This window comes from Dasypus novemcinctus, chromosome 4 (genome assembly GCF_030445035.2).
Source record: "Dasypus novemcinctus isolate mDasNov1 chromosome 4, mDasNov1.1.hap2, whole genome shotgun sequence".
Taxonomy (NCBI): Eukaryota; Metazoa; Chordata; class Mammalia; order Cingulata; family Dasypodidae; genus Dasypus; species Dasypus novemcinctus.
In genome coordinates this window covers 30,165,914-30,183,496 of record NC_080676.1, presented here as the reverse complement: position 1 = coordinate 30,183,496, position 17,583 = coordinate 30,165,914, and the positions used below count along the sequence as shown (strand labels likewise).

General features: G+C 42.0%; 1 protein-coding gene across 5 annotated transcripts in view; it reads right to left on the bottom strand.

Moving 5' to 3' along the window:
- Positions 1-1,240: 1,240 nt before the first annotated feature.
- Positions 1,241-17,583, bottom strand: part of SCHIP1 (schwannomin interacting protein 1) — an 840,777-nt gene continuing 824,434 nt past the window's right edge. For all 5 annotated transcript variants that reach the window (XM_071214587.1, XM_058295204.2, XM_058295206.1 and 2 more), the window contains 5 exons: positions 10,210-10,327; positions 9,070-9,267; positions 8,168-8,291; positions 5,473-5,566; positions 1,241-1,876 (listed from right to left, as the gene is read on the bottom strand). In XM_071214587.1, coding sequence (XP_071070688.1) covers positions 1,825-1,876; positions 5,473-5,566; positions 8,168-8,291; positions 9,070-9,267; positions 10,210-10,327 — 586 coding nt within the window. In that variant the 3' untranslated portion in view covers positions 1,241-1,824. The remainder of the gene's footprint in view (positions 1,877-5,472; positions 5,567-8,167; positions 8,292-9,069; positions 9,268-10,209; positions 10,328-17,583) is intronic.

Genomic DNA, 17,583 nt, shown 5'->3' with positions numbered 1-17,583 from the left:
TAAGATTAATTAAATAGGTATCTCTGGGGGCGGGACCCAGGCATCAGAGATTTTTCAAGTTCCCCCGGTGATTCCAATGTGCAGCTAAAGATGAGAACCACTGGTTTAAGAACCAATGTGTGGGGGGTGCGGGGTATATGGGGACCTCTATTTTTTGAATGTAATATTAAAAAAAAAAACAAAAACAAAGAGAGAGAGAGAGAGAGAGAGAAAAAAGAACCAATGGACAGCTGAAATGACAAACTGCTTGGCAGCTGCACCTGGAGTCCCAGGACTGAGGTTGCCTCAGGAGCTCACTGACAGCTGATGAGGGCCTCTGGGGCCCACTTAGACCTTTGGGCAGAGGGTTTTGGGTCCCACACTTTAGCGCAGTGGTGAGCATCCTATCCTGATCAACTTCACCAGAACCAAACTGGGCTGCTGCTTTCTTTCTATTCAAAATGAAAACAACTTGATGGGGGCCCATAAGAATTAGTGTTGGAATTTAAGATGACCTACTTTGCTAAACAGGAGACTGTCAATGAAAACTGGTAACTCTTGTAATCACTTACAGGACCTATATGGTTATTTTTTGAGTAAGGAAAATGGGAGACAATTTTTAAAATGTCCATCTTCAGATTACATCATCTAGTGTAGGTACATCTTATAGTGAAACCAGGTGGTATGTGGGTGGTTTTGGAACGTTGAATTGCTCATCTCTGCTCTAGTTTGTGGTTCTCTAATCCCTGCATGGACATTAGCTAATTAAATCTATTTTCTGATACTCTCTACTTATTAGGGGACAGTCTGTAATCTACTTTAGTCTTGACATTTTTCTTTATGAGACCAACAGGAGCTGTTCAAACTTAAAAATGGCAACAACCGGTGGTGGAAAAAGAGTAAACAATCACATTAACTTCAGTAAATGGAGTTCTGATGCAGTAACGGCTCTAACAAGACCAGCAGCTATTAAATAGGTAACTGCTAAAACGGCAGGTTGGTCACTTGAAGCAACAACGGAAGTACTAACTTTGATATTCCTGACTTTTGGCTTATTTTGGAGGGACCCCCCTTCTGGACTCCCCCCCCAACAAAACATTTTTTTCTGGCAATTTGCTGCCTTGCTTGTCCTCTGGGATACTCTGTGCTTTGACTGATAAAAGCTTCCTGATGGGGAATTTAGCTGTAGAAGAGTGAAGAGGGAGGAAATACAGCTAATATAGGAACAGAGGCTTGCTAGTGAACAAAAAGACATATCATATGAAACAAACTTTTAATTTTTATTTTACATATTTATACATAAAACTTTCAAGGAACCCTCTGAATCAAACAGAATGTTAATAGCACATCTAAAAATGAACTTCAGGTAGTCAACATTCACAAAATGTTGAAAACTGATTAAAATATACATATTACAGAGAGCTACAACTTCACTACGAGGCAGGCATGTCTTTTTTTACTTGTATAGCACCGTCATTTACAGTTCTTCTTTAAAACTACAGTGAAGAATGAAAGTAGTCGATGGTAAAATACTGCTCCAACTTAAAATATCTAAACAAATAAAAATAAAGTTAAAACTACCCTCTTTAATTAACCATGATTTGTGATGGTGTAAGTACTGTACATTTTTTATAACAATATTTTATTAAAATGCCTGATATTTAGTGGCACAAGTAAAAAATTAAAATAAATTAAGAAGCAAAGGCCAATCACTGGACATTAAGCTTCAGACATTATCAATGACTAACACTGATATTTGTTTCTGCACCACCTTTAGCAACAGCATTTTTACAACCACAGAAGCGAAATTAATTCTAGCTTGTCTTCTGGTCAGATGGCTTCTTTTCACTTTGAGGGCATTTTCTCTGCCATGTGCTTCTGCTGACTTTCAGCATGTCTGTAAAATTAAAAATACAATTACTTAGAGCTCAGAAGAAAAGAAAGATCCAAACTACCTTCTAATCAACAGCTAAAACATCCTTCAAAACTGAGGATCTGAGTCGCTCACAATGAAATACATGAGAATCAAGGAACTTTATTCAAATGGCCGTGACCTCTTTGATTTTATATTCTGTGTATGATTCCTTTTTCATTTCTTAAGATACTAGATTAATCTGGGACACGTAGATACCACTACCTTTGGGAAGAAAAATGCTGTGTTTAAAAATGAAGAAGAGGTTAAGTTTCTGGGATAATTTATTCAGCAAATATTTAATAAGCGCCTTCCATGGGCCAGGCACTGCTCCCAGGGCTGGGGATTTGTCTTGAAAAGACAAGAAGGTCCTTGTTCTCGTGGTGCATGATTCCAATGGGGAGAGACAAGAAATGAATAAACAGCAAGCAAGGAAATGACAGACAGGAAATAAGTGCCAAGCAAAAAATCAAAACAAGGAGCTGTGACAGACAGTTACTAAGTTACTATCTAACCTACACATAGAAATCTAAGTACGAACTATGGTTCCTGACAGGTACCTGGAGCCAATAATCTAATTTCACTCTTAGAAAAACTAATGTCTTCTTGACAGATAGCAGGCCTTGGTGGACATAAAAATTTTCCACGTTTGTTTAAGTTTTGTGGTTTTCCCCCTCAATCCTAAGGGTATGATCATGGCAGTGGGGTAGGGGATGGTGGGGGGCAGAGCAGGGGAATGACCAAGCTGCTTACATCACTTGAGTGGGCACTGATGAAATGTCTTCCTAGAGTACGGTGGGGTCTGGAGGCTTCAGAAGACTATGGTTTTGAAGGAGGGTTTTTAAGAAATGACAAATTTGGTATGAGAAAAACAATTGAGGGGATGGTTTCCAGCTGTAATCAAAGGTTTGGGAACAGTTTCTGTGTGCTGCATAGACTTGGGTTTTATGCCACATATTTCACATCTGTAGTAGAGGAAAGACAAACCACTAAGTCTTCCCTGCCACACTTAGCAGCTCACGAATAAATGATGGTATTTGTTTAACAGCAAAGGAGCTCAGGAAAAAGATAGCATCAGCCCTTCCATTCCTTAAAAAAAATTACACCCTTTAGCAGATCATTTCGTGGTCTTTTTTATGTGTACAAAAGAACCTTGATTATTTTCATAAAGTAGCTCATGTGCCTCACAAACAAATTCAGCTCAAGGACTACATGATGCCCAGTGAGCTAAGATACCCCTGCAGGTAATTAAATTAAGCAGGTCTGACAAGAGTGTGTTAATGGTATGTGTATTTGAATGTATGGATGTGTATGTGTATGCACATATAGCCAGGGATTTGCTGAGAGGGAAGGAAAGAAGAGTAGACAGAAAACAGCTTCTGAAAAGTATTCAAAGTTGGGTGTTATTTTGAGGCAAACATACAAGGATGAATTTCATTAAAATTTTAAACTGAGAAGGGAAAAGTTTTCAGTCCACAGAGGTAAAAAGTTCTCATGAACTATTTATATAGGAGTCCTTATTAGGGTTTGTTTCCACTCACACCCCATATGCGTTCTTTCAACATTCATTACTGAGGCCCTGCTATGTGCCTGGCAGGCCCTGTGCTAGGCTCTGGGGACACAGTAATAAATCGTTTCTGCTTTCAGGAAGTTTACCGTCAGGTTGGGAGACAGCCAGCAGACACACATACCAGTGCGATTAGGCTCCCGGAGAAGGGAAGGGATGTTGCAAGGAACACAGAGAGGAGAGACCTAATCATCTTGGGGTTCAGGGAAGGCATCCTCAAAGAGATGTCATCTAATCCAGTGTCTCCCAATTTTGGCTGTGTATTAGAATTATCTGTGAGGTTTTAAAAAATCCTGATGCCCAGGCCACACTGCAGAATAATTACACCAGAACCTCTGGGGTGGGAACCAAGCATCAGTAATTTACAAAGCTTCCATGTCTAGCCACCATTGAGGGCCATGTATCTAAGCTGACACATGGGAAGGTAGAATTTTGACAGGTAAAAGAAAAGATGAACAAAATTTCCCAGCAATCCCAACTGCCACACTCTCAGGGATCTTGCTGCAGGACTCAGAGAAGGCTACCTTTAGGGGCTTTTAAGTATCTCCAGTGCCCCCTTCCCTGCCATGCTCAAAGTAACCTTTCTGCTGCCAGGAATGGATATAGAGTGGAAGGCCCTGCAGGGATACTCCTGGCCCATTTTGTAGGATTGCTACTATTTAAAGGGTTACTCCAACACTTTCAAATTAAATTAGTGATTCCTCTTTCTTTTAACCCCATGGCCCTGCCTGCCATGTTTCCCATCACCTCACCCTCTGAAAAATATAAATAATTACACTGCAAACATGAGTAATAGCTGGCCACTTTGAGAGAAGGGAAAGAGCCTCTCTGCATCTTCCTTGGAATGATGAATCCCAGTGCTGCTTTGAAGGGTAGAGAAAAATTACCATTGATTTTCCATAATCTTATTATCTATATGCAAATCTTAGACTAACAAAAAGGCATCTCGTGGTTGCTGATGCAGTATGTGACTACATCTGTAGATGGCAATAATATTATTTGAATGCTACTATAAAAGACAAATATGCTAAGAGGATATGAGAAGGTCTACATTTTTTTTCTGCTGGGGGCAAAACAATGGAATATTTAAAGCCTAAAAAAACCAGTGTTGTCCATGGATCTTAAAAAAGAAAAGAAAAGCCTAACCATAGTTTTGCAGCATTTATTTTTTCAGTCCTCTCTGGGATAATTCTAGATCAGTGATTAATTCCTTATGTTATTATGACAAAGTGTTTCTTTTTTGGGGGGGCATCTTCTACTCTCTGAATACCATTTCTGGGGTTAATAGCAATCATTAACTCCTGGTTTAAAGACTTCATATGGACTATCTCAGAAAACATATCTTAATAAATATGAAATCATAGGAATGTTTAAACTATTTCATGCACTTTCATGTATTTACATGAGAGACTTTTCCACAAAGAAAACTACTAAGAAATGCAATATTTTGACCAGTAATAGACGAATTTCCTTATCCCCTAAGGAGAGATGCATTCTCTACCTCTTTAGAGAGAGGTGGGTGGGGCCAAGCCCAGCTAGAAACTTGAGTCCTGGAGTTTCCAAGTGGTGAGGACAATCTGGGGACTAGTGCTGCTGAAAGATGCCAGTGTTACTGTATTTTGGAACGGGACAGGTGATCAAGAGCAAGATCACCATGTGCACTGAGAACAAGCCATTGAGGAGTGGCTTAGGGCCGTCTCCCTGGGGACAGTCCTTCAGGCTAAAGCCCTCTTAGCCCAGAACTGTTGACCTGCTTTAGGTGGAGGTGTAGGAGTTCTGATGCACTGACAATCATCACAAGGGGAGGATGATTTTTAAAAAGGCAATGCATTTAGTAAGATGGAGGTGTGGCCTCTTCGCCTTCATCTTAAACAGCGGATATAAGCAGAGATTAGACGAGTTACTCATGGAAGTAAAGGCAGAGGTTCTCTAGTGCTCGCTTTTGCCCTAATGCGTATACTTCACACCATCCTGCACTTTGCTTCTCCTTTGGTAAGGGTGAAGCAGCACGGACCTGGTCAAGTCTTCAATGTCCACCAGCATGGCATCTTGCTCTGTGTGCAGTTCATCTCGGATGAGAAGCAGCTGGACCAACTCTTCATTCAAGCCTGGGGCAAAGAAAAGAGTATTTTCAAATAGCTGAAACTGCATCCCAGTCAGAATTTGTAACTATTTATGGACCACGGTACATGTGTCAGAATTACATAAATATATACAAACCACTAAACATAATAGGAAAGTTATTTTTGTTACAATCGAGGCTTCTTATAATAGCATCTCATAAGCCTAATAGAAGTCATCAGTTTGAAACATACAACTAGTTTGTGTAGCTGTAAAGCCACTGGGAGAAAAGGGGTAAAGTCAGAGGTATTTCCAATTAAATTCACATTAAAGTGAGAAAAGAAATTGTTAGCTGCTACGAGAATAGCTTGTTAGCAAAAGTGAGATTTTGTTTTGAAAAAATGTGGACCAAAACGTCTAGAGCATATGAAATCATCCAGCCTTCATCTTCTGGATGCTTCTACCACAAGGGAAGCTGGAGGGGTCCTGCTGTGCCCACATCAGATGCCCAGCTGGAGAGGAAGGCTCGGCTGGGATGCTCAAAGGCTTCACACAGCTCTAGGGAAGGAGGCCCATCTATGTGCAGTTATTCATGGAAAAAGCACTACCTCAAGATATTGGAAAGGCAGTTTTGTGGAAGACTCAGACATATAAGATGTGAAGAAATAACCTTGATATCTCTGGCCACCCAGGTGCCAAGGAAGATTTTCATTTGGACTTATACCTGGAATAAAATACATGTCTATGGAACCATTTCTAATCCTCACGAAATAAGTGCACTGGGTTAATTTGGCTCCTAGTCTTGAAAAATAGCTTCTCTCACGGAAGCTAAGAATTCAAGCTGCTAGGTCTGGACACTGCTGAAGTTCTGGGCAGGGAAACAAAGAAAGGAAGGTATTCAGATAGCACCCCCCACCTCCGCCTTGGGAATGCTTTTAGAGGTCCTGCCTTCAAATAATGCATTTATCTGCCTTTAGTTTAGACTAGTTTTCAATTTTCAAAAAATCATACAAAAGGTCTAAAATTTTATCTTTCCTGAAAAGGATAGGATGGTAATGTTATGAAAAACTCTAAGACAATTCAGTGGTAAAAAGTAAGAAGGTCTTTTAAATCCTTGAAAGAATATAACACTCCAAGTAATTTATCCTCAACACAAGTTAAAATGTAGTTGTAAGGGAGCAGATGTGGCTCAAGCTGTTGAGTACTTGCTTCCCACATGGGAGGTCCTAGGTTCGGTTCCTGGTGCCTTCTAAAAATAAGGAAAACAAAACAAAATACCAAACAACAAGCAAACATGAAAAAACCAATTCAGGGGAGACAATGTGGCTCAGTGGCTAAGTGCCAGCTTCCCACATACAAGGTCCCAGGTTCAATTCCTGGCCCCAGTCCCTCAAAACACACACACACACACACACAAAAACAAGTAGTTGTAGGATTTTTTAAAAATCCCATGAACCAATGGTTTCATAATTAAACTATTAAAATCTCTTGATTTTAAAACAATACTTGGCACTGAATATGTCCAATTAATTTTTTTCCAGTGTGCTCCTGAGGCAGCTTTTTATATTAGCACTCAGCAAAGTGCCTGTATATGTGAACCTTCAGTGCATAGGAATTTTGTTCCCAAATGGAGTTTTTAACTTAATATTATAGAAATTTTCACACTGATACAAAGGCAGAGAGAATAATTTAATGAATCCAACTAGGTTTAACAATTATCAACTCATGGCTAATCTTGATCCATCCATCTTCTCTTCTACTGGATTGTTTTACAGCAAATTCTGGACATCATGGTATTTTACCTGTAAATGGTTCAATATGTATCTGTAAACAACAGGAGCTTTTAAATTTAAATTCCCATAACCACCATACCAGGATCATACCTAAAATAAATAAATCTTTAATAAAACGTCCAGTGTGCAAATTTTCCTGATCGGCTCATTAATGTTAGTCCTCCCCCACAGTTGGTCAGTTTGAATGCATTTAAGTTGGTGGGTCTCTTAGGTTGCTCTTAATTATAAGCGCATAGGATTTTATAGGATCATAGATTCCGGAGGCTGGAGGATCCTGAGTCTGGCCTAACCACACTGCCCAAGTGAGAAAGTTCTCTTTTGTGGGGCCAAGCAACACTCCATCCTCTGCATGACCAATAACCTCCAATAAACACCATGTACTACCTTTTCTGGACCTTCCTTATTCAGGGCTCCTACTTTGTCATCCTATAATTTTTACATATTGATCACATCTACTTCCACTACCTGGAAACCCACAAAATAAACTGGATTTGATTTGATGACACCCAAAACGAATTCAAGTAAAGTTGAGACTACAATTGTACAATAAATGACTTGTAAACACTGAATTTAACTCTAGTAACTGATGATGAATGCCAAATACATGCCAGGCACTGTACTAGCTACTGAGGATTGAAGATCCTGTAACTTCTGTGAACCTTGAAAAATTCTTAAAAGTTTCTGAACATTCTAGTGAAACAAAAAAGCAGCACCTTATGATTGTCGTCTTTTCCTTGTGAGCATGTAGGAGGCACCCAAAGAAATGTCGTAGAGAGGAACCAAATCAAGCAAATAGTAATAATGCATCATATTTTCATTTTACTTATCCCATTTTTGAGCCCCTCTCACACTTACTTTCTATCTGGGAATGGAGATCATTGACTATCACTTGTAGCTGCCCAATAGTCATGTCTCTCAGGTCAGTGGGTTTTAAACTTCTTTTCATCAAGCATTCACTTATATGAGGCATGTGTGGCAGCTAAAGATACAAAGGGGAAGAAATGGAGGTGTGAAACAGAGCAGCAGGTATTCTGAACAGAAAGTCCGTTTTCTCTTTAAAAGACCCACCCCTCATTCTACCCACTGCAATCCAGCTTCTGTGTTTATGAGATTTCCAAATATAGGTTCCTCCAAACACATACTACACTACCAAAAAATGCCACATCAAATGATTTCTTGAACACAGGCTGTGGCAACCGTAAGTCAATTATTAAGGCTACAAATGAATTAACAGGAGGTCAAGTAATATTAATGACATGGATAAAGTTAATGTTAGTTACTCTTTATTAATTTATAATGTGCTACAAGCACTGTACTATGTACTTTATACGTGTTATCTCATCAAGTCCTCATAGTCGTGCTCTAACACAGGTGGATTCATTATTCCCATTTCAAAGCTGAGAAAATCCAATTACTTAAGTAATATGCCCAGGGCCCCACAGCAAGTCCATAGGTTCTTAAACTGAGATTGCTTTAAAGAAATTTAAATATTTCAACAACAGCTAATATTGCCCCCAAGAAACAGTAGATCTGAATCAAAAGCCAAGATGACTTTTGTAAAATCTGTTGCTTATGTATCTTTCAGTGATATACTGGGAAGGAAAAGGAAACAAACAGTTTTATTTCTCAATGACAGTACTTTTCAAAAAACTGCCTTGGAGAAACCCAAGTTTGCATCATTCTGGGAAAGGACTGGGGTGGCACCAATCATTTGCAGCCAGCAAACACGCGCTTGCATTTCAGCCTCTGCTGCTTACAAGATCAGCGACTGGAGACTTTTTCCTGTTCTGTTTTTCCACTTCTACTTGCATTTTGGCCATTGGTTTGGCCATGGCGAGGGCCATTTTGGCTTCGGCTTGCAATTTCTTTTGCCTTGTGAGGAAGTCCATGTCATCCAGGGACTCGGATTCCTCTTCAGTAGTGTCTCTGTCAGAATAGGAGGAACTCTGTTTGCTCTGCGAAGGGAAAAAGAGCAGTCCTCAGCTTTCCATGCCAGCGAACATCCATTTGCATCACTGAGCCCTCTCCCAGAGTGCCTGAAAGCTCCCTCCATTCACTGCTTGATTTGCTCTCTACAAATCGCAAGTAAAAGTAAAAGGTATTTTATTTCCAAAGCATCAAAAGACTCTCATTTTAGCATAAATAGGAAGAGCAGTATAACTAATAGCAGGGAAAAATAGATTTATGAAAAAACTTGAGCCATTTCTTTCATTCATGGTCTCAAAAACTTTTCTAAAGGGACCAGACACAACAAAATATTTAGCCCCGAGCCGAGGCAGTGTGTTGCCTTGGAGTAGGCAGGATTTCAAGTAGCCAGTGAGGTTCTGACGTCGCTGCATGCTCGATGACTCGTATGGTTTCCTGTTTGTTGGTCTTTGGTAAGAAAGGCAGTAGATAACTCTCACAGAGAGGAAACAAGCCTGGTAAAAAGCACCAGAGATTATTAAGCCAACTTTTGTCAGACTTACCAAAGGAATGAGTAAGGAGAGCTTTACAAACACACCCACCCTGGGCGCCCTGAGTCACAGCTTTGGGCCAGCCTAACCCCTCTGATCTCTCTGCCCTTTTAAATGAGTCCTGCTGCAAGTCTATGCTCTTATTTCTAAGTCCAGCAGGGGGAGGAATGATATTTAGCTTATTTTCCCTATGTAATTTTTTCAGGCTAGATCTTATTATGGTTTAATTTGAAAGCAGTCGCTGACTTTAATAAAGCTTATATATCCTTGTTGTAGAACAAATTTGATTTTGCAGTCATCACATTTTAGAGGCATGCACTTTCTTTTTCAATCTTTGCAATGTTTTAATCTTCACACTGTTCAACCCTGATTAAGACCAGAGAAGCTACAGGATCAGGAAAGCCTCACACCATGCTTCACCTGGGAGCTTGCTAGACTCACCATGGGCGACAAGGGAGTGTCCAGGCTTGTTTCGGTCTTACTGTCGTCAGCATCGCTGTCCTTGTCACTGCCACTGTCGTTGACAAAGCATATCTGCAGGTTCATCCCACTCTGCAGGCTGGGCGGGAACAAACAGGACACTAATTCCACTTAGTTATGTGTCACGTGGCTGCAGCAAACAGAACTGCTAATAAAAAGTAGTTGTATATGCTCTTGACATGGAGAAGTGAATGGCCAATATTATTCCCAACTTAGAAATGATAACTTTTATTACAGGATCTCCTAACATTCCATTAGAGTTCTTCCAAATCACTTTCACGTAAAGTGAAAACCAGCTTAAGGGCATATAGCGTGGCACCCAGCATGATATCTAGCACAGCGTCGGCACACAAGAAAAACGCAGTGGGCCACTGAGTTCACGCCCCGTCAGTGTGGGCGAAGGGGTGCTTGGAGATCCTTTAGGGTCCTGTCCCAGGGAGACGATCCAAGGACGTTCACTAGGGCCAGCATTGCAGGGCCACAGTCTGAAGAAGGACTTTTTTTTTCCAACTAGAAAGCACATGGTCATCTGAAGGAAACCTTTATTTAGAGCATTTGCCAAAAGCCAACAGAGGCATCTCATTCATGTCATTATGAAAGAAAAACACCATAGCTTCACCCTAGAGAAACTTAGAGGAACCCAAAACCCAGTCAGAAAGGCACTGTCTTTGAACACAGTGAGATTCTTCAGACCACCTTGTGTACAGAGAGCCTTGGAGGCAGGGGCCCCCGGGACCTCATTATGTTTGTGGCACATCCCGAACCTCAGGAGGAGGAGGCTGGAGACAGACCCATCGAGGCAGCTCCGCTGTGTATCTATAAGCGTGGCCAGTAGGTGGATCTGACTCTTTGTCCAAACCTTCTTCTGAAGTCAAACACATTTCAATGCTGTTTGGTAATAAAGAATTTTTAAAGAGGTAATTTTTTTAGTACCCCTAGTAGCCCCAGTCTCTGTTAAGTTAGCTCAGAAAAGGCAGAGGGAGGCTCCTTAAGGAGGCTTATTTAGGGCAGAGAACACAGAATGTGCCCTGCATTATCACTGCCACAGGGAGGACTGCAGGAGCAGCTGGCCGGGTGTCTGACATGGACATCTGATGTCTTCTAGTCCAATGGTAGAAATTCCTCAGGAGACTCATTTAAAGTGGCTTCTCGGATTGAAAACAAGGCAGAACCCAGAAAAAGAAAACCTGCTGATTTAGCACAGGCCTCAGAATTGTCAGGGTATGTGCTGCCACCTATTGTTAAATTCTAAAATTACTGAAAGCCCCAGCTTTTTTCCCCTGTGAGGAAATACAGCCTTGCCTGCAGCATGTGATCTATTCCCTCCCTGTCTTGGCACAGGCAAGGAGAGCCAAGCTCAGGGTGGGGTGAGAGAAGGGACAGGTTCCACTGTGATGCTTGGGCTTAGGATCTGAATCCTCACTTCATTCTCCAAGGCACATTACTTATTATACGGGCCTTAGTTTCCTCATCTGTGAAATGAGGCAAGTAATACCTCACCCAATATTTTGTAGGAAGGATTTAAGAGTGAGCTCACGGGTTGGCACAAGGCAGGTACTCTAAACACGTGGATTATCCTCCTCTCTCTGGTTACTGAAAGCCTACCCAAAGAAACCGAGCGTTTTAGGGTGAGGTGACTTTGTAAAAGGACCTCCAAAGTCACTTACTCTGCTACTTCTCACCTAGTCACCGCAGTTCCCAGAAGCACAGTCAATGCTTCGATTCTGTATTATGGCTTTCCTTCTATGAGCTGACATGTGCCTCCTTTTAATTTTCTTCCACCAGACATTTTTTACCCCTGGAGAAATCTCCTATGTTCAGGTTACCCTTTGATCCCATATATATTAAGTTTTAACATTTTAATATCTGTAGTTGGTTTTAAAAAACATCAACTGGGAAGCAGATTTGGCTCAGTGGATAGGGCATCCACCTACCACATGGGAGGTCCAAGATTCAAATCCAGGGCCTCCTGACCTGTGTGGACTGGCCTATGAACAGTGCTGATGCACGCAAGGAGTGCCATGCCACGCAGGGGTGTCCCCTGCATAAGGGAGCCCCACGCGCAAGGAATGTACCCCATAAGGAGAGCCGCCCAGTGCAAAAAAAGTGCAGCCTACCCAGGAGTGGGGCCACACACACGGAGAGCTGATGCAGCAAGATGATGCAACAAAAAGAGACACAGATTCCGGGTGCAGCTGACAAGAATACAAGTGGACACAAAAGAACACAAAGAGAATGGACACAGTGAGCAGACAACTGGGGCAGGGCAGGGCAGGGAGGGGAAAGGGAGAGAAATAAATAAAAAATAAATAAATCTTTAATAAAAATAATAAAAATATCAACCCATTTAATACTAAAACCCAAGATTTATAGATTGGAAGATGGTGAAAAAGAAAACTGCTTGAAAATTAAAAGCAGACACAATTTAAAGGCTAACATAATTCAAATCCAGGATTACCAAGGATTATCTACTTATTGAACAAAGTCTTGGAGAGTAGTGTCTGGCCGCTGGATACAAAGATTATAAAAATATAAAACAGTGTAAGTACAAAGTAAGGTTTAAAAACATCTAAGGATATTTATTTTCATTCTGAAGCCAAGTTTGATCATAAATTCAGTTGTTCGGACCCTAAACTAACTCTTCTGTGAAGGATGGACCCAGCCCTGCTTCAGCCACTGCACACAGGTTTTCTAACTCAGGAGCGGCCCAGAGGGAAAAAAGGGAAGGATTTAGCAGCTGGGGTGAAATGAAAAAAAAAAAAAAAAAAACCCCACCTCGGGTGGAAATTCAGAAAATCGCCTTAGTACCACATTATTACCGTGGGAAACGGAACAGAATTTCTTACAGGGTGAGACTTATAATTCCTTATAGTGGTAATCACCAAGAACGTTACTGTCAGGGAAAAGGAAATTATATGACAACAGCTAATGGTTCAGAAGGGATTTTAGTAAGGACATCTTCAAATGGGCTCAGGTTTCAAGAAGGATTTGTCTGCCTTCAGCCTTTAAGAGGGTTTTAAGATGTAGACAGCCTTGGGTGAAATCCAACCAGCTCCCAGGCAGCTGCCTGCCTGTGGGGGTGGCTGGGCCGCCTGGCTCCGCTGAAGCCTCTGGGCCACAAAGAACAACTAATCCCTGTCGGGGACCCTTCCCGCCCTGGGGGTGGATGGCCAGCTGAGCTTGCGGTTCACCTCTGAAAACTGGAGGTCCCAGGCAGGCGGCTGCCCTGCGTCTCCCCTCACTCTGCAGAGCGTTCAGCCGCCAGGCTACCTGGTCTTGCTAATCGAGGCTGCCAGGGGGTCCAATGTGCCAGGATCTTTCAAGCACCATCTGAGGTGAAAACAAAGCACTAACCTCATCTTGTTAGAGAAATAATTTCAAAGTATCTAATTCAAGGCTACTTGATATCTGGGTGCATTTAGCAGAGCGCTGTGGGCTAGTGGCTGCTTGGAGGCTGCCTGGCCTGACGATTTGTCAAAAGTCCATTTCCTGGTTATCCCAGTAACCTCTTCGCCCTTATGTACCACGCAGCAATTAAAAGCACCACCACTGCCCAGAACTACAGACAGGGAGCACTGAGCGGCTGGAAAGGGGTGTTCTAGATGGAGAATACCCAGGAAACAGGAGGCGACAAGGACTATGCCTGTCTCCTGGGGGTCTCAATGGGAGCAGAAGTGGCTTTCTGTGTGACAGCGCCTGCTGGCCAGGCGCGGGAAGGCGTTTCCTGGAGTGGCTGCTCAGCAATGACGGCTGCCCCGCCTTTACAGTGAGGAAGGCTGCTCCTTAGAAAACACTGGTGCTGGCTTCCAGGGATACTATTAAAATACACACGGAACTGAGAGGATGGCAGAGATGAAAACTTCTGAATTACTAAGAGGGTATCTCAGAAAACCAGCTAAGTGGTAATAGGATTTGGTATAAAGATTACTTCCCCCACCCCGAAAACACAGGGACCAGACCAGTTTACTTCCCAGGAGAAACAATGCCTAAAGGTTGCTGGTGGCTCTAACTGGGGCGGTCGCCATTGTGTACTTGAAGTTGGCCTTGGGTTGTGCTGACCGGGACTGGGCTGGTCTGAGGCCAGCTCTAAACCCGAGAACTGTTCTCAGTATTCTGATTTTAAAAGTGGGACTTTCTCAGCCCCAGCCTAGACCACCAGCCTCAAAGTCCAAATGTGAAAGGCTTTGGTTTTCACCCCTCCTGTCCCCACTTAGTTCACTTCTCTTGAATTTCAGTTTAAAAATAGTCACTTGCACAACCACCTGTGGGACAGGTGATATTACCTGGAGATTTCAAGGAAGATAGCGGCTACTCAGAGAAGTCAAATGACCTGCCCCAGATCTGTGGCAGGCATTACACCAACGGCCCAATTCTTCCCCTTCCTTTGTAATGTGACTTTGAAGCAACTCCCATCAAGCGGTGGGGCCAATTTCCAGGCCCCTGCACTGGCCTTGTGACTTGTGTCCCACAAGGAGCTGAGGACGTGACGATGGGTGAGTTCCGAGAGGCTGCCTGCGCTTGCTCCCCTGCTCTGGGAGCTCTGCTGCTGCCCTGAGAACCAGCCCAGGCTAAGCTGCTCCGCCAGAGCCCGCCCCAGACGTGTGCGAGAGCCTGGCGGGAGCACACAGCAGTCCCTGGCCGCGGAGCAGACTCACGAGCAAGCCCATCTGAGCGGCACAACTGCCCAGCCAGCCGTGGGCTCCCAGGCAGACATAAATGTTTATTGCCACCTGCCCCTGATGGGGAAGTTTTTTGTTTGTTTGTTTTTAATCTTTCATCAGCACTGTGGCAATCGATAACTGATACAAGGTCACAAAACAAAAGACCACAGCCTGGGCTCCTGATGTGGAATCCAGTGCCCTTTCCCCCACATTACACTTAACCTCGGGTTTGGATTTATTACATCCTGTGTCTGGCGATATAATTTTAAAGGGCAATATAATTTTAAGGCGACTGTATGGTTTTCCTTAGGAAACTGTGCAAGATGGAACTTCCCGTAGGCCTATGGATTTCAAACATGCATTGTTCATGATCTGTCTGCAAATAGCGTGCCTGGAGAGATACTGGCTCTGCAGTGCCAATCATTACTCAATATCCCCGAGTAGTTTGTGGCTGGGCCGTTAAAATATATTTCCATTTATTTTAATGGATCTTTAATGCATTATTCAAAGGCTTTACCCATAATGAATAATCACCCGGGTTTTTTTTTTAACCAAATCTTTTCTGTTTCATGCGAATTTCAAAGAGGATGCAGCATAAAATATGAATTGTAACTACCCAAGGATAGCTGTAAACACATTTCATTTTTCTGAGAACTTGTCAAGAAAGAATGTGGGTACAATTGAGATCTGGTTAAGCTTGAGAGGTACCCAATATGTGATAATATCACTTTCTACAGAATGTGTTGAGGAAGGTTAAAATACAAATACTGCTTTTTGATCAATTGTAAAATGTCTTTCTTACCCCTAAATCTTGCCCCCACCTCTTCTTTATTGTTTTTTCATATTGACCTTTATCGTGAGTTATAGAAAATGCTTATTTTTTTTTTTTTAAAAAAGGGAAAAACAAAGTTTTTGCTTCCCAATGTTTGTTATTGTGAAAATACAATACTGTATCTTGTTTTATTTTTTATGGGACTGTGATAACTTGTTTTTGCCAAGGGGAATGTGAACAGGGGGCCAATAATTTTATTCTTTTTAAAGAGTGGTATTTATATAACAGCTGCTAATACTGCTGGTCCAGCACATACCATCACACTACAAATGATTAGAAGGGAAAGAGAAAAATGAAGTTTAACTGTCACCCCTTTTGGAGATGGGAAAAGAAGATTACAGTCAAGTTATAAACTAGTTAGATTTGAACCACAGACATGTTTTATTTGATTGGCACCAATTTTTAAAACCTGGAATTGCAAAATTAAAAACAAGGACACTTACATAAAATTTTTGAAAGTTACCTTGCATTCTTTTCTTTTCTTAAAGATTAGACTATTAGGCAATATCAGCTCTGCAAACCCCATGGCACCAAAGGCATGAGCTAAATAGTTGCCATCCCCTTTGGCCAGGGCACACATTTCTAGCTTGCCACCGTCCCTACTACTCCCTGTTGAATCGTATCTGGGCCATTTCACCCATTTATTTTTGCACCCTGCTGGCCCCTGAAGGCATTTTACAATTTATTGTCCCTATATTAAGTGGATATACAATTAGTAGTTGAACCAGGAAGAGACACCAGGTCTTTGAACAAGGTATCTAACCCTTAGATTATTAGATCACATTGTACAAATGTACAAATAGGAGTATAGAGAATTGGAAGAGAAGTAGAAAAAAAATACTTAGAGGGGGCAGATGTGGTCAAGTCGTTCAGTGCTTCCCACATGGGAGGTCCTGGGTTTGGTCCCAGTGCCTCCTAAAAACAAAACAAAATAAGACAAAACAAAAAAACAACAAGCAAACAAACAAAAGAAACAACTCAGGGGAGCCGATGTAGCTCAATAGTTGAGCACTGGCTTCCCACATGAGGTCCCAGGTTCAATCCCTGGCCTTGGTACCTCAAAAAGAACACAAAAAACCTAGTAGACACCCCTAACCTTATATATGAGAAACAAACATGTTTACTAATTGGGCATTAGGGAAGTAAACTATTAACAAGGAAAAGCAAACGAGCTGGGAATTGCAGAAGGTAGGTCTTGGAGAACTGGTAGCTGGGGGTGGGGTGCTGATAGATGCAACAGAGTGATGGGAAAGCCCACCTCCAGCAGTATGTGCTCAGCGGAGTCAAAGGTAGTTTCAAACTATGCTCCAAAGAGAGAAATGGGGGCATCATGTCTCTTTATGTCTTTTCCTGCAACCACATCTTACAGGGTTCAGGTGTTAGGTTCCTTCTTCAGCAGAAGCTGAGGAAGGCAGCTCCAAAGGTGGTTGGAGGGGGAATGGTCCTTTTTGGATTTTCTTCTCTTCTAACCCTGCATGGACCCTCTCTTTTCTGCTATGTTTTCTAAAGTAGTTCTGGACCCTTCCAACTACATGTTCACAGGTGGTAGGCACTCAATACCAGTGGCCACAGAATCTTTGCACTGCTTAAGAAATTAATAGAAAGGGGGAATCAGCACTCATCAGTTTTTCTTTGGCTTTTCTCTGGTGAAGTATCAGCTCCTGTATCCCAACCCCAAGCTCTAGAGAGCAATAAATACTTGCATTCTTCAGACAGCTGTTGGTTCTAATTCCACATTAATGCCAATTTCCTTCACTAATGACCACTTACATGTAATGAAATTTGGAATTACAGGATCTTAATGTTGGGAAAATGCATTTTCACCAAAAATATTTCCTAGCA